At 41.7% G+C, this 23,614-nt stretch overlaps 1 protein-coding gene across 1 annotated transcript in view; it reads left to right on the top strand.

Annotated features, from left to right (window-relative positions):
• bt (projectin protein bent) overlaps positions 1-23,614 on the top strand; it is a 247,652-nt gene that overhangs the window by 201,961 nt on the left and 22,077 nt on the right. The window contains exons 90-116 of the mRNA XM_055075480.1: positions 149-451; positions 1,398-1,558; positions 2,504-2,627; positions 2,746-3,045; positions 3,639-3,941; positions 4,454-4,572; positions 4,666-4,831; positions 4,964-5,106; positions 5,651-5,810; positions 6,520-6,708; positions 9,006-9,119; positions 9,204-9,308; positions 10,000-10,197; positions 13,070-13,181; positions 14,767-14,945; positions 15,246-15,524; positions 16,172-16,344; positions 16,763-16,892; positions 17,381-17,686; positions 18,307-18,591; positions 19,174-19,461; positions 20,414-20,579; positions 21,482-21,603; positions 21,713-21,745; positions 21,867-21,932; positions 22,081-22,171; positions 22,752-22,955. Of these exons, the coding sequence (XP_054931455.1) occupies positions 149-451; positions 1,398-1,558; positions 2,504-2,627; positions 2,746-3,045; positions 3,639-3,941; positions 4,454-4,572; positions 4,666-4,831; positions 4,964-5,106; positions 5,651-5,810; positions 6,520-6,708; positions 9,006-9,119; positions 9,204-9,308; positions 10,000-10,197; positions 13,070-13,181; positions 14,767-14,945; positions 15,246-15,524; positions 16,172-16,344; positions 16,763-16,892; positions 17,381-17,686; positions 18,307-18,591; positions 19,174-19,461; positions 20,414-20,579; positions 21,482-21,603; positions 21,713-21,745; positions 21,867-21,932; positions 22,081-22,171; positions 22,752-22,955 (4,819 nt within the window). The remainder of the gene's footprint in view (positions 1-148; positions 452-1,397; positions 1,559-2,503; positions 2,628-2,745; positions 3,046-3,638; positions 3,942-4,453; positions 4,573-4,665; positions 4,832-4,963; positions 5,107-5,650; positions 5,811-6,519; positions 6,709-9,005; positions 9,120-9,203; positions 9,309-9,999; positions 10,198-13,069; positions 13,182-14,766; positions 14,946-15,245; positions 15,525-16,171; positions 16,345-16,762; positions 16,893-17,380; positions 17,687-18,306; positions 18,592-19,173; positions 19,462-20,413; positions 20,580-21,481; positions 21,604-21,712; positions 21,746-21,866; positions 21,933-22,080; positions 22,172-22,751; positions 22,956-23,614) is intronic.

Raw genomic sequence — 23,614 nt, 5'->3', positions numbered from 1 at the left:
CTGTGTCAGGCTCCAATGATTCATGCTTGATTTACCACAAAGGAAAGTTTGCAGCATTAGATGTCAACAGAACTTTGAGTTGTTCAAGTAAGGGTGTTCTTGTACAATGTACTTAGGGCAATCTTTCTTGTTGTCTCAAAACTTGCAGTTGCTCCCAGTGCTCCAGATACACCACGTGTAGACAAGGTCACCAAGAACTCAGTCACGCTGTCCTGGAACAAACCAACAAACGATGGTGGCAGCAAGGTGAAGGGCTACATTGTTGAGAAGAAGCCTAAGGATGCCAAAGACTGGACACCAGTGAACATACTGCCACACCCGGACACCACTTTCACGGTGCCTAACCTGGATGAGGGACAAGAGTATGAGTTCCGTGTGGTAGCCATCAACGACATCGGCGAGAGCCCACCGAGCAAACCCACTGGTCTTGTGCTTGTAGAGGAGCAGCCAGGTGAGAACTTGAGAAGGCACAAAGGGTCTAAAGGGACACTAAATTTAAGAAAATTACAATACAAGGGAGAATGGTAGAGTACACATCTATTTTTACGAACAGCAGACCCTTTGCGAAACAATGTGAATGCTGCGAATGCTGCTTGTAACTCTGCTTTTAGATTTGAAAGTAACTCCCTGCAATGTTTCAAGTTGCAGTAATGTGTGGCCAAGCCTTTGCTTGGTGACTTAAAAAAAACTTGTATTTGTGAACTCACACAATGATTTTGTTGTTGCCATAGCCTTGGTGCAAGAACAACATTATAGAAAATGAGTGAATTCAACCTTCAGTTCTAATTTTCTCTGCTACCACCTGTACCAGTACACCCTTACATAATGCTTGCTTTCAGTCTCTCTTTGATGCCCTATTTTCTAATGCGTCAGCATTAGGAGTGTCAAACTGGAAAAAAGTGCATGTGTGTGAAGTGTGTGAGGCTGGCCACGTGATACAGAGGGAATGAAAGATATTCGAAGAGCGAGTATGTGTGTGTGTGTGTCTGTGTGTGCGTGTGCGTGCACGTGCATATATACATTTGCATTTGCATAAAACACAAAGTGACCACTCTTAATTGCCCACATTGAGAGGAGCTCCAAAACTATATTTTTAACAGAATGGAATTCTTAAGTTAGTTTTTCTTTAGAGCAAATCAAATATCAAATTCCACTGTTGTCACTGCTGTGTGTCACTGATTTGCTCTAAAGAAAAACTAACTTAAGAATTCCATTCTGTTAAAAATATAGTTTTGGAGCTCCTCTCAATGTGGGCAATTAAGAGTGGTCACTTTGTGTTTTACATCATGTATTTGGCACAGTTTTATTTTTACAAGGAGACAATTATTAAATATAATTTTGAAGAATTATGTTCATTAGGCATTGTAAAACACACTTGTGGTGCTTTGTTTCACCAGACAAGCCGAGGATCAATGCTGGTGCTGTGAAGGACATCGTTGTGAAGGCTGGCCAGGACTTCAGTATCAATGTGCCATTCACTGGCTTCCCCAAACCAGAAGCTATCTGGTCAAAGAATGACATTGACCTTGATGACAAGGAGCCTAGACGGACTTACAAGGTAAATAAAAACTCTAGTCACAGCTATAAATACTCATACTTGCTTCGTCATCATACCTATTATGCTACCCTTGTTTTCTGCCCACAGTTTTGTGCACAACTTATAAGTTTTCAGAACATGAAAACTTCAAAGTACATTAGAAGATCATTGATTTATTTGCAACAAAATACTTATGCTATCTTTATCTAAATCAGCTGTTCTCAGCATTTATTATGAAAATTTAAAGTGCAGAATTGTGTGGGCTAGAAACAGCTCAATGAGGTTCTGCTACTTTTATTGTTCTGCAACCCAAGCATGCACCCATGCCTTGAGAAAATTCTGTCTTTTCGGTATGTCCATGCTTCAACATGTTCTGTGAGCATCCATGCATCTTTCAATGTGACATGTGCATGCACACTCATGGGAGCACACAGGTAGCGTTTTTTTTTTTTTTCTTATACAAAATGTATTCATCAGTCATGGGGCTTTTGCTCCACAAGCATTGATTGTTAGATTTTGATCTGAAAGTTTCTCTGCATCACAGTTACAGCATCAATGAGGTTTTCAGCTAGTAGCCAGGTCTGTGAATTCAATTGCTGCTAAAGCACTCAGCAAATGTTCAAATGCATTTGTAATACAGCCAAGAGCAGGCTGCACAGCTTATGAAGTCTGAATGCTGTATAAGTGCTTCACATGATCATGGTAAAAAATCAAGTTTTGAAGGAAGATTGGCCAATGTGGCATTAGTGGGAAAGCATGGAAAGCGCAAGATGAACCTTCAGCAGTTCTGCAAAGAAAACATGCAAACTGAAGAAAAGCAAGACAAATATAAGCTGTGAACTCCTACTGATTGTATATTTTACACTGTAATGCTTTGAATATTAAGTCATGTAGGGAATGCACTCATACTCTTTTTAACATGCATAAACCGTTCTGGTCATGAAGGTTCATTTGCTCTCCCCCCAGGTGTCAGAGGAGAATGCCAGCCTGACCGTCACCAAGGCCAAGAGAGATGACACTGGCCAGTACAAGCTGTTCCTCAAGAACAAGCATGGATTCGACACTGTCTACTGTAAAGTCACTGTGCTAGGTAAGACAGGCTGCATTTTTTATTTTACCTCTCTCTCGAATCCAAAACTAATAATGCCAAAAAGGTAAAATACTTAGTACAAGTATCGACTTTTTGCTTCATTTATCTGTCACCACAGATCGTCCAGCACCACCAGAAAACCTGCGTGGTGAAGAGGTGGACGGTGACTCCTTGACGTTGCGCTGGCTGCCACCGAAGGATGATGGTGGAGCGGAAATCACCAACTATGTTGTGGAGAAGCAGGAGGAGGGCACGAAGTCTTGGCACCGGATTGGCACCTACGTTGTGGGCACTGCATTCAGAGTCCGGGGGCTCACAGTTGGTCACCGGTACAACTTCAGGGTCATGGCTGAGAACCAGTTTGGAACCAGTGATCCTGCAACCACTGCTGAACCTATACTTGCCAAGCTTCCATTTGGTATGTTGCAGTAGCACATGCTTTTTTTATTTGGGCCTTGGAATGTTCATTATTGCTACTGAATCGCCAAAATTTAAATGTGCTTGGGTAGATTGCAAGAGGAAATGTTCTTAGCTACTCAACTATAATCACACAGTAATATTACTTTTGTGGGTTGAAGTTTCTATAGAAATTGGTGGCAGCACTTGTGGCCCTCATTTATGCAAATTTTTTGCGCATGTAGTTCATGTAATCTGCCATGTTACCTCAATATTGTGCCATCGTAAGCGTGACCCTCCTTGTAACTATACCATAAACTACCAGAAGAGCTTTTTTATTGTTGCAAACTTCTAGTCACCCTCAAGTTGTGCTGGAATATAGCTTTGTCTTATCTTTATCTGGGCCAATCGTAACTCACATGACAATCTCTTAATGAAAAGTAATGTCTGGCACAATTATCTTAGCTGGCTTCAATGTCATCATTGAATATGCTGCACTGCAACAGAGTGCATCATGCCAATGTCAGAAGCAGCTGTGTAATGTTTGAAGCCTAAGCTCGTACTCATAAACTATTCCTTGCAGTTGCTTACCTCATATTCCATTCACTTCCCCAGACCCACCAGGTGCACCAGGAGCGCCACATGCCGTGGACACATCGCCCGACTCTATCACCATTGCATGGAGCAAGCCACGAAATGATGGTGGCTCGCCAATCACTGGTTACCTTGTTGAGAAGCGTAAAGTGGGTGATACCAAGTGGAGCCGTGTCACACCAACACCTGTGCCCGACCTCACACACAAAGTACCAGGCCTGACTGAGAACCAGCAGTACGAATTTCGCGTTTGTGCCGTCAACGCAGCTGGAGAGTCGCCCTGGAGCAATGCTTCCGAGGGCATTTATGCAAGGCCTCCTCCTGGTAATTGTCACCCACCAATTTCGGCATTCTCATATTCCTGTTGCATTTCTTTCTTTGTGTTTCTTATGTCACTGGCATCGTCATCCTGTGCTCAGAATGAGAACCAGTTCATTCTCACTAGCATGTAAAGTTACAAGAGGTTTATATATACAGACGGAAGTCCTGCAGTTCAAAATTAAATTGTGATCTCCTGTGCATGACCAGAATTACTTAAACATAACAGCAGTGACAATGTGTGAAACTTGCAGCTATAAAATCATAATAAATGTTATAATGTACAAGTGATCAAACTACAATGCATAACTGTGAATAAATTGTTAGAAATCAAAAACTTCAAAGGTACAATTCTCAATAATAAAAAAAGAACATCAATGCAGAAATGCATTGATGTTATCGCGGGATGGACTTCTCTCAGGCCTACAAGCTATTACTAGTTTTTAGTGAACATGAGAGTGAATTTTGTATACATGCTGTATGCTCACACGTTGCATTCTGATCGTTATCTCCTTCAGCCGCGCCCAAGATTGACAGTGGCTTCGCTATGCGCGACATTGTGGTCCTGGCTGGTGAGGAGTTTACAATTCGAGTGCCATACAGTGGCAGTCCAGCACCAGAGGCCTCCTGGACCATTGTAAGTTCTGAATCTTGTCTTCTATCCATGCTCTTAAGACACATCTACAATAGCACTTGAAGGCTACAAATGTCTTCCATTTATATATTTCAGAACGGAAATGCTGTGCTACCTGATGATAGAATTCACACTGAAGTTAATGTGGCATTCACCGTGTTCCTCAATAAGAAGGCAAAGCGTGAGGACAGTGGAAAGTACACACTGACACTGAAGAACCCACAAGGATCAGACACAGCATCATGCAAGGTTCTTGTTGTTGGTAAGTATCTCTTTTTAGCAGTTACATGTACATGTACTCTCCAATCAAAATTTTAAAAAAGATGACATTCATAGAAAGAAGTTTAGCAACAAGTAGCTTGCGTCCGAACTGTCTTTATTTCTTGTTTCTCAGACAAACCAGGCCCACCGCAAGGTCCACTGGAGGTATCAGATATTACACCTGAAACCTGCTCGCTCTCATGGCGACCTCCTCTGGATGATGGTGGTAGCCCTATCACCAACTATATTGTTGAGAAACAGGATCCAACCACCAAGGTAAGTGAGCAGTGAAGTCTGCTTTCAAGCTATTGCAAAAAGTTGAATTTTTCTTATTGTTCATACGCCTTATGGTTAAACAGAACGCACCTGGGAGAACAATGTCGCATTATATTCACAGCATGTTCTTAATAGTGGTCCGCATACACTTTTACATTAGGAATACAAAAAATATTTGGAATAAAAAGATTTTGCCCAAGTATATTGTGTAAGTTGCATCTAACTATTACAATAACTGCCTGCCACAGTGGCTCAGTCACTGTTGCATTCTGCTGCTGAGCGTGCAATTGCATTTTGTGTTTCCAGCTTCGGCGACTGCATTTATATATAAGGGCAGAATGCTAAAGCCATATACTGGCATGTACTGATCTTTGTGTATGCATTAAAGAACACTGGGCAGCCAAAGCTAATCTGGAGCTCTACACTATGGCATCACTGATAACCTTTGCATATTAAACCATGCCAATCAGTAGCCTTAACTGCTGTTTTTGCATACACAGAAATGTTCAACTACTATAAACTCATCAGATGGCTTCTTCTCCAGATTTGGACCAAGCTCTCTAGCTTTGTCCGTGGCTGCCACTATGATGTCATTGGACTGGAACCAAACAAGAAGTACAATTTCCGGGTCAGTGCAGAGAACCAGTATGGTGTCAGTACTCCATTGGAGACAGACCGTCCCATAATTGCCAAATTCCCATTCGGTAAGAACAACCTTATATGTTGGTTACCCCGATCCAGGTTTCAAATATCAGAAGCTAGTTTGTTTAATCTTGTAACTCGCCTTGTTTAAGCACTAAGTCATCTAACACTCTCCTGACCACCAATATAAGATGTCGCATGTCAAATGTCATGAAACAGACTACAATAATTAAGTGGTAGTTTACTATTATAACTGTCATATACTCGGGTTTCTTTGAACAGTAGACAAATATGGAGCAGAGACCAGAACTTTACACAGAAACCTAATAGCACCATGTCAGCAATGCCAGCTGCCAATTTTTAGGGAGACAGTGCTTTAATCGTGCCCACTTTATTTATGCTGAATTTGAATATAACTAAATAACATGGGCAGTGTGTTAATCTTGCCACTGGGTCTTTAGAAGTGCATCACATATCACAGTTCATCACATGCTTGGCACAGTCATTTCCGGCAGCACATTACAGCAATTCAATACATGAAATGACTGAAGTATATCTATTTGCAGAATTTTGTCTGATATGTAACATATGTAGCTTCTCAACATCTTGTGACATCTGCACAATTTACTATATGACTGACACATCATCTGTTCAAATTATCTCTGGATGTGAAATTCCTGAACCCTTAATTCATCACAAGATCTGCCTGTCAATCACTTAGCTAAATTGTCTGCAGGGTACATCATCCTTTTCCATTCCTTCATCTATCAGATGTGCCAAGCCCGCCAGGTCGTCCAGACATTGTTGACTATGATGTGACCAGTGTGAGCCTGAGATGGGATCGTCCTGCAAGTGACGGTGGTTCCAAGATTCAAGGCTACCAGGTTGAATATCGTGAGCCCATTGATGGCAAGTGGAGAATTGCTAATGATGGCCTCGTCAAGGACACATCCTATACGGGTGAGCATCCTTCCTTGCCATTTGGATTCTAAAATGTATCCTTGTAACAGCCCTGAACAAACTCTTGGAAAAAAACAAGGTGCCAAACCGAAAAAAATATATACTGGTTCAGTTTGGGTTCGGGTTCAACTTGCTGTGATTTCATTTCAGTGCAGTTCTAGTTCAAAGTGTTGCGAACCGGTTCGCAACACTGAAAGGGTTTGCAAACCGGTTTGGCGCAGTCCACTTTATCCTGCCCCATGGCAATATGCTGCATCTATACTGTTGACTTACCTGCATGGTGCATGCGCAAGTTTCATAAAGAGGAGGCAGAAATTTACGAATTAATTACACAGATACAGGGGAATTTTCATGTGTATGTTAAAGACGAGTAATTGGTGAGAATTCCTGCATCAATTTAAAGTCTGCGTAGCTTCCACACTCGTTAGCTTGACAGCAGTGGAGTCAGTTAATTGTTTCGTTTCAAGTTTTTATTGCAGAATGGTGGTGAGCGACCTGTGGCATGTGATGTATTTTGTTGAAAACAGCACTAATTCACATTGTATTATATAAGTTATAACTTCAAGCTTCTAGTCTATAGTAAAGAAAGGAGCCAGCATTTGACATTTAGCTCAGTTTACTGCTTTTTTTTAAAGCAGGTAAGGACATTGATGTTTGTGAACGATGAACAAGGACTGTTTGTGCTGAACCATACATCAATCTTTCTTGCGCACCTTTACGTGGCGCATAGTCTTGTGCTGCCTAAGGGCACACAAAGAAGTCAAAAGCATGCATAATAAAGCAGAAATAACTTCTACAACTCGAAGAGCATTGTACTCTGCTTGGCTAAGCACCAAATGTGCGTTAAACCATGGCACGTAACAAAAGCAGATATTGTGTGCCATTTACAGCTGCGGTTACCGTTCACTGAAAATGTGACAGCATTCATTAGTTACCGCAGTGCTATTGTTACAAGTCATCATTCAGCTGAACTCGTTGATATCTCTACTCAAGGACATTGTCTATCTCCTCTACATTTTTCTTTAATTTCTCTTAGCTTTATTTACAAGTTGACTTAATGACTGAATGGAGAGCATCACCAGAAATGTTGGTTCCTTAGAACCTCTGAAACAACTTTTTGGCCGCGAAGCACAACTGGCATGGCTGACTTCAGAAGTGCACGCATCTCTGCCAAGGGGACCATAGTTATCAGCACATACTTCCCTCTTTCTCATTTTCCTTCCCCCTTTTCCTTTCCCCTACGCAGAATAACAGGCTCCTTTGGCCGACCTCTCTGCTTTTCTCATATTAAAATGTTTCTCTCTCTCTATCATTTATCTCCATTCTTGGACACAACGCAGCTCGTGAGTCGTAACGATCTGCTAGTAGGGTGCGCCAACTGAATAAGTAATTCCTTAATCGGGGAAAAGCCTTGTTATCTAGTGCACAATTCATATGAAAGAGAGGAAGGCAACAGGGCAGAGCACTACTAACAACCAGCTACTCTATTAATTAAAGAAATAGTTATCAAAGAAGTTAGCTACTCTGGTAAACACGTAGTTATTTGAAGAATCATGCAAGCTATTCAGCACCCGTTGTCATCTTATATGCTTGAACCGTTTAGTGCCGAACTGGTAACAGTTTTTATTTTTTTCAATTCAGGTTCGGTTTGGGTTCAGGCATGTTCCAAAAGTATAGGTTCTGATTTGGGTTCAGTTCCACCCAAAATTTCCGTTTGGATGCTTTTCAATTCGAGTTTTGTTTGACACCCTGATTAAAGCTGATCTGGCTTCTCTAGTTTTGTCTATGTGGAATGTAATAATTTCTGTTTTCATAATACTAGAAAATATCCATGAAAAAAAATTTTGTTGGACACTACATCATGACTTAGCTCTTAGCTTCGCATGACTTGTAGCTTTCCACTAGTAGTAGTGGTTTAATGTGGGAAAAGACACTTATTTCTGCAGCCCAATAGGGAGCACAGCCCAGCTATCAAGTGTGTAGGGCAATAGGATGACAAAACATTTCACTTCTTCATTCAGACTACAAATAATTTATTGCTTGAAAGACAGGCTCGTTGAGGTCATAAAAGTGACTCATTTCTCTGCCTAAGTTGACATTCCTTTTTCGGTTGTTTGAGCATCCATAACAATTGACAAATTTGCAACATGTGAAAATTCTTGCACATATTGAATGTATGGCTGTGTGAAAGGTCCTAGGTCTTTTCTGCACTTATCGGTAATTTATGTTTTTCCTCATGGCATGAACTAGGTGTCGTTTAATTAATTTCAGTTTTTTCTCTAATATTTCATGTGCAGTTACTAGGCTATTCGAGGGCAAGGACTACGAGTTCAGGGTAAAGGCCAAGAATGCTGCTGGCTTCAGTGAACCCAGCGAGCCTACAGCAACGCTGCGACTAAAACCTAAATTCAGTAAGTTTCTCCCATATTTTTCTAGATGCTCTGTTACCTTACCTGCACACTCCAGGCTAACTTGTGACGTCACTGTCATTACAGCTGTCCCATCACCCCCTCAGAATGTCCAGGTGGTCAAAGTTGGAAAGAGCTACTGTGACCTCAAGTGGGACAAACCTAGATCAGATGGTGGCAGCCGTATTACAGGTATTTATTTTAAAGTGTTCTACTTCTTTTAGTCTAGGTTCATTCTATTCTACTTTAATGTGTTGTTATGAAAGGAGCTCAGTGTACTTAGTGTCAAGATCGCATACTCTGTTTTCACGTTACTTCCATTACATTTGACACTGAAAGGCTATAGCTGCATTTCCTTCACTCCTCTGCAAGGAGCCTTGATTTTCTTCTAAGCCACTAGGCATATTTTAGTTTTGCCATTCTCTTTTACAAGGAAATCAGTATTTGATTTTTACAGCCTGTGTCACACTATTGAGTAGTACCACCGGGGCTGTGTCCTGTGTGACACATCACCAACATGGCATGGTGATGCAGTATGTTATTGGTGCAAAGGTTCTTGTATTTGCTGTAGTCTCTTCCTTAGCACACCATTCATGAAATTCAAGTATAGTTATGCATCAACGAGAAATTTCTTTTCCAGAATAAACTGAAGTAGTCTGCAGTGGGGTGCTACAAGAAGCTCAATGTTTTGTGGGGCAGCAAACCCTATTTTCTTCACTTACGCATTGTGTTTGCCAGACTAGTAAATTAATTCATGAACAATAACTCCTCTTTTTCTTTTACCCTTTCTGCCTTTTAGTAGGCACATGCTACAAATAAGAAAGGAAATAAAGGGAATTATAAGAAAATAAACACTAATAAACTTAATATTTTCTTCCTGCAGGTTACATTGTGGAGCGACGTGAGGTTGGCAGTCCGTTCTGGTTCGTGTCCAATGACTACACGATCCTGGACTGTGACTACACGGACATGAAACTTAAGGAGAACAATGAGTACGAGTTCCGCGTGTATGCCGTAAATGCTGCTGGCAAGAGTGAGCCATCCTTGTGCACCACCCCAGTAAAGGCAACAGAGTACAAAGGTGTGTGCTTTTGCCTTGTTCATTCAAAGTGCATTCTAGATTTGTGACACCACAGTTAGCTGCTGACAAGCTGCCTTGTGGTTGACAAAGATGATGACAATTACACGAGAGAGGCACACGGCTAGAACATTCTATTCGCCTGCCTTAGGTTGCCACTTTAAATCTATAGCATAGAGTGCACGAAAATTCTATCCCTATGTGGATGAATGTGAAAGCATTGCGACCATTGCACAATGGTAAGACATGCCACACCGCAAGGTCATGGGTTTGACTCCCAACAAAGGTCATGGGTTCGATTGCCTTAATTAACTCTACCTTAGTTCACTGTGCCCTAATTAATTTTGCCTTAAGCAGCACCAAATGCTATGGATTCGGCTCTCACCAAAGGTTGTGGGTTCAAGTGCCTTAATTAACTATATCTTAATTAACTGTGCCTGAATTAGCTTCACCTTTGTAGTGCATTACTACGTGCCACAATGGTCCAGTCACAAAAGGCGACAATACGACCAGCACGCTGATGGTGTGCAAGCAGTGGAATTGGCGGACTCAGTCTTCCGCCTGATTGAGCGGGCTCGGCTAAAAAATATAATTTGTGGACACCAGGCACCAGTGTGTCTGGTTTTTCTTCAACCACAAATTGGTGACTTCACGTCATCGCTCTCAGCCCCGGGTGTCTCAGCCGCTTCGCTGGGCCTACCACCGCAAGGAGCTTGAGCCCAGCTGTCTTCGCAGTACGCCTTCTAACCAGTCAGCCATGGCCTCGGATTCTCCGAATCAAGTACTGCTGTCAGTGCCACTACCCCGCGATCCCGAGGTCTCCGCTCTCAAGTTCCCAGAGTTCTGGTAGTTGGACTCGGAACTTTGGTTCATTGCCATTGAATCCTTGTTCCATCACCACCGCCTCAGTTTGCAGTTGACCATGTTTGACCACGTCGTTGGAGCGCTTCCACCGACTACTGCTGCGATTTCTCGCGATGTTGTATGCTCCCCACCCATCGACCGCCTCCATGACCACCTTAAGGCGACTATCGTCCAGCACAGCACAGCAACATGGTCTGGTTTTTCTTCACCTACACCTTAATTAACACCAAAGGTCAAGGGGCAGCAGCAGCAGCAGCAGCAAGCAAATCATGGCAGACACTTTTAAAAGCCACTTCATTTTAGTTTGCGTTCAGTCTTATATCTCACCACTAAATATTCTCTTTTATTTATTATAGATGTAAGCTCTAGATAATCCCTGACTACACAACTTCTACATTTTTCTATAAATCATGAATGCTTTGCATTCATCATCAGCAGCAGCAGCCTATTTTAGGTCCACTGCCAGGATGAAGGCCTCTACCTGTGATCTCCAATTACCCCTGTCCTGCTCCAACCAATTCCAACTAGCGCCAACTAGTGCCTTAATCAACTTCACCTTAAGTAAGACCAAAGGTTGTGGGTTCGAATGCCACCAAAAGTTGGGGGTTCATAGCATTTTTGGACCATTGTGTGCTCACGCCGACATTGACAATGCCAGATTTTACACCTCATGAGCTATTTAATGCTCTCGCATTGTAAGTGGAACAGAAACTTTGACACACAACTGCTCACAGTAAATGCTGTTCTGCGTGATATTCTGCTTTGACATGTTGTCCTAATTTTTGTGTACTGTATGTGCTGGACATGTATTACCAGCATGCCCTAGTCCACACATTATCAGGCCACATTCACCTTTTGCTCCTTGGACTAATAAAACTATGGGTGGCCTGTTTCAATAAACAGGCACTGCAGTGACTAGCTATTTAGAACCCCTGTGAGAAATATAAGAGAAAGAGAAATATTTAGACTGCCTCCACAATGCTAAGTAAGCTGGCAACATTGCAACAAGTGAGACAAAAAGAAAAGAAGAAAATACTTGCCATAATGTTACAAAATGAAAAGGGAGCGGTATGGAATAAAAAAAAAGGTACAAGATATATTTAAGCTGATATTAGGAAGAGGCAGGACATCTGACAGAATGACAGAACTAAGAAATTCACTGGCATAGGGTAAAGGCACTTTATGGAGGGTAGAGTTATGAGAAAACTTCTTTGCAGTGAGCTTAATTTACCAGGTAATGGCAATGATTCTCGTGATAGTAGCCTGCTGCCACCCGCCGTGGTTGCTCAGTGGCTATGGTGTTGGGCTGCTGAGCACGAGGTCGCGGGATCGAATCCCGGCCACGGCGGCCGCATTTCGATGGGGGTGAAATGCGAAAACACCCGTGTACTTAGATTTAGGTGCACGTTAAAGAACCCCAGGTGGTCGAAATTTCCGGAGTCCTCCACTACGGCGTGCCTCATAATCAGAAAGTGGTTTTGGCACGTAAAACCCCATAATTAATTAGTAGCCTGCTGCCAATCCCAAAAAGCTAGACCGGCAACCATTGGAAAGCATGTTGCAGAAATAGGCAACGTGTTCCTTTGCTATGCTTCACTGAAGTGTCAAGCATAATCTACATAAAAGCATTAGAGGATACTATAGAGAGGTTATTTATGGCATGATGGTAACCAGCTGAGTATAAAAAACAAAGAGCAGCAAAATATAAAGGTTTTTGAGTTATGAAAGCATTTTCATATGTATAAAGTAATAGTGTTACATATTATAGAACATTTAAAGTTGACTGAAGGTGGCTCAGGTAGCTTTAAAACTTGAATTGAATACATCCTGCATGTCATGGTATGTTGAACTTTATCTGAGTTTTGTCCATCATGGTAAGATATCCTGTCTTGAATTTTTGCGACTGTATTGGAAACATGTTATAATATGTGCTTGTAAACTTCACACAATGCACTCACCTAAATATTCTGGCATTTCATTTGAATTCTTGGTTTTGTTGTTTCCGATACAGATGGCGTAAAGCCAGAGTTCGTGCGCCGACTCTTCAACAAGAATGTCAGCCTTAAGAAGCAAGTCATTCTTGAATGTGAAGCCATTGGAAAGCCTCCACCAACCGCAAGATGGTAAGCTATTCTTTCTACACATCTGTTCCCCCCAAGATGTTAATTGTTCCTGTTTAATGACTCGTGACAATGGATCAACTCCGTGGTAAACCACAGCACAGAGCTCTAAGTTGAATTTAGCTGTATTTTTCCTCTTTCTTGCTTTTCTCTATGTCCATTATATTTTTTCCCCTCCTCACCTTTTCTTGCCACCTCTGTCTCTCTCACGACCACGGTACAGTTCGGGTGTCCACCGAAGAGTGAAATATTTAAGATGTCCACAGCCCTTCGTCTACTACCTCCTTCCTTTCCCCTTCTAATAAAATTATCAATCAGGCAATCGATCAATCAATCAGCCAATCAGTCAGTCAATATGTCTTAAGAGCGTGGAGCTAGTATCAGTACGTAATGTGTCAGACGTCTAAAAAAAAATATTTTTTCAGCCTTATTAGTGTGAAAGTGTATTTCTGGTGCAATTCCCATGTTCTTGTGCTCTTACAAAGTGTAGCATATTATGGCTTCATCAGGCTTGAGAGAGACACCATATAAGAGAGCTGTGGATCTACTTGTACCATCTAGTGTTTCAAATAATGTAGCTGCTACAGGAACAGCCATGTTACAGGGCATATCTTAACTTGGTGCAAGCATTTCCCTGCATAGCACATCATTTGGTCTTGTGGCTCAGTGACCGTGGCATTCTGCTACTGTGCACAAGGTTGTGAGTTTGATTTCCAGCCATGGTGACTGCATTTCAGTGAATGTGGAATGCAAAAATGCATGTGTTGAGATTTTAGTGCAGGTCAAGCAGGGCTGCTTATTATTGTGATTCAAAGGAAGATGTTGATATGCACACATGTATTCACATCATTTATGATCATATAGCCATTATACTCTGTTTCATACTTGGAAGGCTACACTGCAGGAGCTATGCAAGTAGTGCTGTAATTGGTCTCACTCCATGTGTTTCACAATGCAGTTGTTTCTGATCTGTGGCACTTTCTACACAATCACAAATTTTACAACTGCCACAACTGTGGGCACTAGGTTATGTCAGACTACATATTATTTGTGCACCTTTGTACTCTGTTTGACATGCTACAAGCGCAAGCGATGCTCTGCGACGGCTGGTCACAGAAACATGTCACTCTGCTCATTTGCTGGTAAATATGTTCATATATGTGGCACTTTTCATGTAATGAATGCATCATATCTTGCAACGTAAAAGCATGATACTTAATGTTGCACTGAATTACATGATACATACCTGTAGCTTTCTTTCACATGTGACACTATTTTTTTGTAGTGAATGCAAGCAGTGAGAGATGTTTCTCTTGCCTTCGTAGCATGGCTTGTTATATACAAAACGGAGTATAAGATACTTGGTTCAATTTTATCTCTGCACATTCTTACATTATCTTCCTTTCTGTTATTTTTTATTTTACCTATGCTGCAGGATGTCATCAGTAAGTAAGTTACACTCAACCCTGTGTTCAAGCTGGAAGTAAAATAATTACGCTAATTTGAATTGATGCACTGCGAGCACTTTCATTATGTGTTGAGCACTACTGTGGACAACTTCTCTTTTTTATTTATTTTTTATTGCAAGGCTGAAGAATGGTCGAGACATTCGTGCTGGAACAAGAATCCGAGCTGTTGAGAAGCCAGAGGAGGGTGTCTACCAGCTGATATTCAGCGAAATTGAAGATGGTGATGAAGGAGAGTACACCTGCGAAATTAGCAACCCTCTGGGCTCAGCAAGGTGTTCTGCAGACCTCAAGATTGCTGGTCAGTTGGCTGTTCCTTGCTTATTTCCTTAAAGGCCTAGCTGAGTACAGTTTTTTAAATCGAAACAATATTCTCTGCTTTGTTGTTTATTTAAAGTTCAACAAACAACACAATGTAAATGCTGTAGCGTTACATATATTTTCTTTAAATATGCCACTTCTCAATCTCTGCTGATGTTACCATGCTGCATGTGAGTGCGTGCTTGAGTTTCTTATTGTGTAATGTTACGAAGTACAAAATTCTATAGAAATTTTGTTGCTTGAGTGGCTACTAATCAAAATAATGTACAATCTATTGCAGCACCACCACGAATTGAGCGCTGTCCGAATGAAGTATACGTCCCAGAGAAGGACAATGGCAAAGTCAAGATCTACTTCTCAGGCTCAACACCCATGGAGGTATCACTGTTCAAAGGAGGCCTTGAAGTGCCAGAGAGTGACCACCTCAAGTACACAATGTTCGATGACTACATAATTGTGTACCTGCGCGAGGCAGAAAAGCCTGATGAGGGCAAGTACCAGCTCACTCTCAAGAATGACAGTGGCACAGCAAGCGCCCAGTTCACACTCTATGTCACTGGTGAGCAAGCTTCTTTGTAGTAATTCTTGCTGCTTCCCATAGGCCACAGGTCGCAGGCTTCTGTCATTTGATTCGGAAGTAATCATACGTAACACAGTCACTGTTCCATTGTGTCCACAGAAACAAATCAAGGATGCCGACAGGATGTGACATCCACTAGTCACATTTACTTAATGTTCCTTTCTTGAACTAATAGGCATGGTTAGTTAATATTCTCAATATTCATGTCAGAACTGCTAACATTTGCATAATAATGGTCTTAAATTATGACTATCGAGTTCTATGCTTGCTAGTGAGCAGCTCACTATGCTCTTTTTGTAAGCTGAAAAGCACGATAAATAATAAAGCATACACATGTCCTATAAATTTGTGTGCTCTTGTACTGTGGGTTCAAAAAGTTAATGGGGTGCAGCTTTAACAAAAGTTATCAATCGCCATGCAGTTTGGGAACATAGTATTTGTAGCACATACTATTACAGACTGCAGCTAATTTCCAAGTTATATGCTGTGCCTTTGCAGACTTGGGTAGGACTGTATGCCCTGGCCATGTTCTGTAAACATTCAAAGTCTATAGTGTGTTCTAGTGTGCCTTTGCTATTAATAAAATTAATTCTAGACTAATTCCAAGCGTAAAATGTAATTTGCAGGCTTGCCTGGGCCGCCTGTTGGACCTCTGGAAGTGTCTGACATCACTCAGCACACTTGCAAACTGGTATGGCACCCACCTAAGTACGATGGTGGATGCAAGATTACCCACTACATCGTGGAGCGCAGGGAAACTACTCACAACCAGTGGGTGGTCGCAAGCACCTATTGTCGTGTGAGTGCATTCTACAAAGTATGAGAGACTTTCTTTCACATTGCAGAAGTATTCTTTAGATCTGCAGCAAACGTTGCAAGCATGCTTTGCAATGTTCCAAGGCATATTGCTTGAGAACATTGCTGAGGCTTTGTAAGTTACATTCAAGAGAATTACCTCTTGTAGTGATCGACAGCAGTTATTAACAGGCAGTGTAAGTTCCTTGTGCCAACAGACAAGGAGTCTAGGTAGTTCTTCCTTGGAGCAAGGAAAGACATTGGTTCACTTTATGCATTGAATTATAAGGCATAGTTTATGAATAAAAGCACATTGGCACTCTTAATGGGAATTAACTACTGCTTCTGTGTTTAGGAAAGTACAGTGCTTGAAAAATAAAAGCTTATTTTGCTTTTTATTTTTATTTTCGCTGGCTGAACAGGATACAACACTGACAGTACAAGGTCTAACTGAGAATGGAGAGTACCTCTTCAGAGTCATGGCTGTCAATGAAAATGGCCAAAGTGCGCCACTGGAAGGAACGAACCCAATCATCGCAAAGTTGCCATTTGGTCAGTAATACACTGGATTTCGCACTACATTTTTGCTTCATGCGAGTTTATTGAAATGTATAGGAAAGCACTCCACTCCACTACAACCTTTAATGTGGGTTGGCTCTACTCATTGGTACCTTCATTGCACTTCTGTTTATATGGAAGCCGAGTCTACTGCATGTACATGTAAAGCCTTTGCATGTGCATTGCCAGTACACTACAAGCTTAACTGTTAGTGTTCCTAAAGCCACAAAACTTGACAATAAAAGGAATGATGGCACTTGGACAAGTGCCTTCTGTCTCTCTGTGATTTTGGTTTTATCAAGCACACTGAACATTTTAGAATGTACCTAACAAGCTAGGCCTAATACTGAGTACACTATAGTTCATTGCGAGCTTTGCTTGTATTTTCCATCTTGTGTTCCTGTGCTGATAACTGCATGCAGCATCCAGCACGCTGTCCTCAGCCTCAGCACCTGAATTGCTTTTTCACATGGGGTCTGCAGATCCACCAAATGCGCCTGGCATACCAGTGGTGACAGAGGTGGGAGGTGACTTTGTTAACCTGTCGTGGGAGAAACCAGAGTCCGATGGCGGCTCACGCATCTTGGGCTACTGGGTGGACAAGCGCGAAGTCGGCACCCAAGCCTGGCAGCGCGTCAACCCTGTGCACCTGTGCCTGCCAACACAAATCAATATTCCCAACCTTATTGAAGATCGGCAGTACGAGTTCCGTGTGTTTGCCGTCAACGAGGCCGGCCAGAGTCCACCATCCTCCAACTCCCAGCAAGTCAAGATCAAGGACCCACACGGTGAGTGGCTTACCTCTATACTAGCATGGCAACAGTGTGTGGGAAAGGCTGTGTAAGGGCATATGGAAATTAAGCTCACTATAAAGGTGTACCATGATAACTTCATGGCTGCTCATATTTTGCAGCACTTATTGGCGCAGATAAAACAACTCAGTGTTTCTCACTCTCGTTCCCTTTGTGTTCCCTGTGACGTCTAGGTGAAACATTGCCATGCCTGATCTTGATTTTCACCCATCTTCTTATGCTAACCGTTTTCCTTGATATGTTATGGAAAGTAACCAGAAAGCCTTGGCCATCTTACATGGCTGTATCAGTAATTTAAACTGAAAGTAATTGAAATTGAGTACCATGGTATCTGCAATTCTAGCTGGAACTAAGGGAAGAAATTTATTTACATAGGGGCATGCTGCACGTCAAATAGCTAACTTCTAGCATGTTCTGATAAGGTTAGAAAATTCAACAGTATTGGGCCTGCACAGCTCATGCAAGACAAGTGTGATTAGAATGCACTGGGTGATGTCTTAATGCCTTGCAGCAGGTGTGCTTAGGGTGATGGTGATATGACAGTACCGAAACACTGATGTGCATGTGATGTTGCAATGCTCTTTTCTCTTATGCAGCTGCAACGCCACCTGAGTTCATCATGCCACTCAAGACAGCCATGGGCATTGAGAACAAGAGTGCCCAGTTCCAGTGCAAGGTTACCGGCAACCCGTCCCCTGAAGTGACATGGTACAAGGGCACACGCGAGCTGCACGAGAGTCTCAAGTACAGCATCACGCGCGAAGGTGAACTGTGTACGCTCATCATCTCGGACATCTTTGGGGAGGACGCCGATGAGTATGCATGCCGTGCCGTCAACAAGGGCGGCGCCCGTACCACCCGTGCAGAGCTGCTCATCAAGAGTGAGTCCCTTTCAGAGCACTTCCTTTTACTTTGGTTTGTTAGCTCACTCCAAAACTAGCATTTCAGCAGCAGAAGCTTGATGTGGGCGAGTTGGTTTTGCATACTTGAAGAAAAGAGCGCTACGAAGACGTGGACTAAAAGAGGAACATGTACGCCTTATCCGTCGTACATGTTCCTCTTTTAGTCCACGTCTTCATAGCGCTCTTTTCTTCAAGTAGCATTCCACCCAAGGGCACTATGGGTGTGCTTGCTGATTTATATTGCATATTAAAAAGCGAATACTTGTTTTACTCACTGATATTCACCACTTTTCTTGTATCTTATGCGGTGACTTTCAAAACACACCAATTATTGAAAAAGAAATGAACGACAAAAACATTGACCAATTTTACAAAAGATAAGTGATGAAGAATTGGAAGCCTGATCATAGATTAAGAAAGAACTATTTACTGCAAAGGGTGACAGCCACGCTATATCCTGCACATGTGTAATTTCCAGCTTGCAGTCTATTCCATGGTTTGTTAAAGCTTGCTAAAGCCAAGTATTATTCTTTAAACGTGCCTTGACATTTCTCCATGCAGCGGCACCACACATCAATGTGCCACCTCGGTTCCGCGAACTGGCCTGCTTCGAGAAGGGCGAGAATGTGGTTCTCAAGATTCCTTTCACGGGCTTCCCGAAGCCGCGCATCAAGTGGTTCAAGGAAGGCGAGGAGATTGAGAGCGGCAGTCACTTTGACATCCAGACTGGTGAGCGGCATGCCATCCTCACCATCCGCGATGTCAACAAGACCGACAGTGGACCATACCGCTTGGTCGCGGAGAATGAGCTTGGCATGGACTCGGCCATCATCAAGGTCCAGATCAGTGGTAAGCACTGAATTTCATTCAGCTTTACGTTCACTTTTCTGCTTTCGAATTGAGCATGCAGAAGTGCACAATGCATCGCAACCTGCGGTAATTCTTTATAGCCATTTGTAAAGGACATCAGCATGTCACAGGTAGTGTTTGTGGTGTCTGGAAGGTTGATATCTCATGCAGTGCCAAAGCTCTTATTGTGATTATAAAATGCAGTGTCATGCACACTAGCTGCCACTCTGTGGTCCATGGATGATTTCAGAGACCTGTTAATCTGTGATACGTGTTAAGGGTCAGCAGCCTGTGGCAAGCCCAGAATTGTATAGACCACATAAGTATTCCACATTTAGAGTTTCTGCTGGCAGTTCTATCTAAACTGAGCAACAACATTGCTCTAATCTTTTGCTTTACTTGAGAGCCAACTTTGTTTTGTGACACTGAAATTCTGAATTAAGCTTTGCATTACTTGGGCTATTCTACTTTATTGTTGGTATAAAGGCCAGGTCAGTGCGGACTTGATTTTTCATACGGAAGTAACTAAAGTAATCTTGCTAGATTTATGGTTTTGAAGAACTCTTTCTATAGTTTAGCTGGGCTTACCTCTTCATGAGGTCTCACATTTTTCTTTGACTGCTTTTCATTTTTTCCATCCATCTTGCTGCCAACTTTCTCATGTACGTTGGCCTTAGGGTAACTTTCATTATTGTTATCCCTCTGCTGTGGAACATTATCTCGTTGGCCAATGCCAGTAATGCACGCATTTTATCGCTGTCTCCACTTTGCGCAGATATACATCTGCGCAAAGTGGAGACAGCAAGAATAATTTCGTGCCACACATGGCTGTTCCACCTTCTATTGATGCTTTTGACACCCAATGGTGCAGAAGTGGTGCTACTCCTTAATTCTTTTTTTTTTTTTTTTGTGCACTATTCAATAAAAGGCGAACTTTCTTGTGCCTAAACAGACAAACCCGATCCACCAAGACACCCAGTGGTGGAGAACATCAATGACGACAATTGCCTGCTGTCATGGAAGCCACCACTGTGGGATGGTGGAAGCCACGTCACAAACTACATGATTGAGAAACGAGAAAGCCCACTCACCACATGGGTGCGCTGTGGCAACACGAGGTATGAGTGCCTGCAAACTTCTAAACTTATGCAGAGTAAGGATGTGTGACGACTGATATGTACTTAAATGTTTCGAATAACAAATGGATATGCTACTGTTTGATTAAATAAAATCTGAAATCAGGCACTGGCTCTTTGAATGGATTGCTGAATTAAGTAACTGCTTAATGTTGAATATATCTTCAAATTGTTTTTAAATAATATACACTCACATGAAGACAATTGATAAACAGATTTGAAATAGATATCCGTGCAAAATTGTGGATCAGTGGGGCATAAATATAAAGCCAACCAGTGTAATTATAAAGCTAACCAAAAGGTTTATATCATATTTAATAACTATTTAAGAATTATTCAGAAACTACCTGTGTTCAATTTCATACTATCACTGCATATTTGATTCGGACTCAAAACACTGTCATCATTAATTGCTTCATATTGTCGTATTCGATGCCATCGTTGTTTAATTCACATGCACTTCAGCTTCAAAAGCCCCTGTTTGCACTTCCTCAATGCATGTAATTATCAAAGGCTAATTCAGTGCTCACACAATTCTGATTCTATTCAGTTCACTTATTTGTTCACCGAAGTATTTACCAGATGTGTGAAGTATACCAAAAAACAATTGCTCATTTTTAAATCTTCTTTCTTGTCTGTTTCTTTCCTAAAGGCTGCAGATTGGCATTACAATATATTTTGTGCCCCATTACACTTTCATTATTATACATGATAACATGCAACTAGGAGCACTGGGTACCAGTTGTGTGTCAGCTAGTAAATCAACCTGTTAAGATATTTTTGCCTCAGTACACTAGAACTTTAACTGTTGATTCAATTTGTATAATGCAAGAAGTTGCAGGCGCACCAGTAATGTCTGGCATATATTGATCTTTTTGTTTTAGATTTACAACTCACCAGATCACTGGCTTGAACCCATCCAAGGAGTACCAGTTCCGCGTTTACGCTGAAAACGTCTTTGGAAGGAGCGAACCTTGTGAACCCACGGCTCCCATCATGACCAAGCGTAAGCAGTCAAGCTTGTGAAACAGCTTGCATTATTTTTTCTCATCACCGTAGAAATTCTCTTTCATGGTAAAAATTTTACCTAACCTTTTCACTTAATTCTCTTCCAGCTTCAAGGAAGGAAAAGAAGAAAGACTACATGGGTATGTTTACAAATTGCAATGTTTTTCAGTGGCTTTAAAAATCACTTGTCTGATAGCCTCCAAAAAATATGTTAAATTTCGTCTACTTTATATTCACCTTTGTCATGTTCATTTATTTCAGTGGATGAACACGGAAAGAAGATCCGAGGAAAATCTGAAGGCAAGATCACAAACTATGACCAATTCGGTAAGTTATCACAGTGCACTATCAAGTTGATAAACTCCCTTAACAAAGCAAAGTCCATTATGTGACTTATTGCTTAGTTATTGTACCTGCTACACTGATTTGTTGCTTTAACTTTCTGTGTTTCTTTTTTTTTTTTTTCCTCTTGCAGTGCATGACTTTGACAAGTACATTCCGCAACCAATTGACATTAAAACTTCCAGCGTGTATGACTACTATGACATCCTTGAAGAGATTGGAACGTACGTAAACCATGTTTTCATGTTTTTAGGAAACAATATTTAAAGATGTGCTAGCCCACTGTTGATGAAAAAGGACCAACTAAGGACAACATAACGTACTGTTGCAAAAGGAAGTAGTCACTGAGAGCTCTTGACTGTTATTTGATTATACAGCAGTTATCTCATACTTTTCTCCATTCGTGAAGGTGTTTTTACTTTCTCTTGGTGCTTTGGTGCTATTCTCAGAAACTTCAACTTTTCTTATTGTGCTTATGCATACAAAATCGCACTTCTGTGTGAAGCACAGGTTCTTAAGGTTCTTGCTGTAACGATGAGTTGACAGATGCATTACACCATTCATTTATATGCAAAAATGCATACCAACAGTCTTTATTTTAGCTTCGTGCTTCCACAGTATCCCTCTAGAGCATATTGAGTATGGCTTTTGGGGGGGGTGAAGTGCCTTGAAAGCTCTCGGGTAATGAGGCACCTTTGTAAATTTTAATTAAACTATTCAAAGTGGCTAAAGTTGTTGCTGACATTTTAATTTGTCTTTTTACCTCGTGGTCATTTCTCCTTTTTCCTGCCGCCTCCTCATCAGGGGTGCCTTTGGGGTGGTGCATCGCTGTCGAGAGAAGAAGACGGGCCACATTTTTGCAGCCAAGTTCATCCCTGTTTCCCATCCTCTGGAGAAGTCAATTATCCGCAAAGAGATAGACATTATGAATCAGCTGCATCACCCCAAACTCATCCGCCTGCACGACGCATTTGAAGATGATGACGAAATGGTGCTCATCTATGAATTGTAAGTTTTGAATTGCATGCACATTTTTTACTTCTTATGGTGTTGCTGGTACCATCTACAATACAACATGCTGCAATTCATTATTCACTGAACAGTATAGAACATGTTCCTGTAAAAAAGCATGGAACGTTTGGTTCTCAAATTAATGTCGCAGGACACAACCTATATGCTTTATTACAGCTAGTAGTCTCAACATGACTGCCTCCTACAGCACTATTTGCTACTGATAAACCACAGTAGTGCCTAGAAATCTCACCAATACAGCCTGCATAGTCTGCCATCGTTGACATTGACATGTTTGCTTCCTACAACATAACTTACCGCTGATAAAATTTAATATGAATGTCTCGCAAAGCTTATAGCATGGTTGCCAACCTTTGACAAGTACTTGTCTTGCTTGGTCACTTGCTCACTGATGTCAGCATGTGGGTCATGGGTCGAAATATCTGTTGTTCAGAGTTATCAAAAAATTGACCATCAGGCATTACGGCACTAAAATTCAATCACACCAAAATTGATGGTGTAATTGATGGTCCCACCAATGGTGAAACCATTGGTGGGACTCAAACACACGACTTTCAATGGGAGTCGAAACCACAACCTTTTGTGGGGCTCAACACACGACTTTTAATGGGAGTCTAACCAACAACCATTGGTGA

Source organism: Dermacentor andersoni, chromosome 11 (assembly GCF_023375885.2).
Source record: "Dermacentor andersoni chromosome 11, qqDerAnde1_hic_scaffold, whole genome shotgun sequence".
NCBI classification, from domain to species: Eukaryota; Metazoa; Arthropoda; class Arachnida; order Ixodida; family Ixodidae; genus Dermacentor; species Dermacentor andersoni.
The sequence above is the reverse complement of the archived record's forward strand: the minus strand, read 5'-3'. Positions and strand labels throughout refer to the sequence as shown.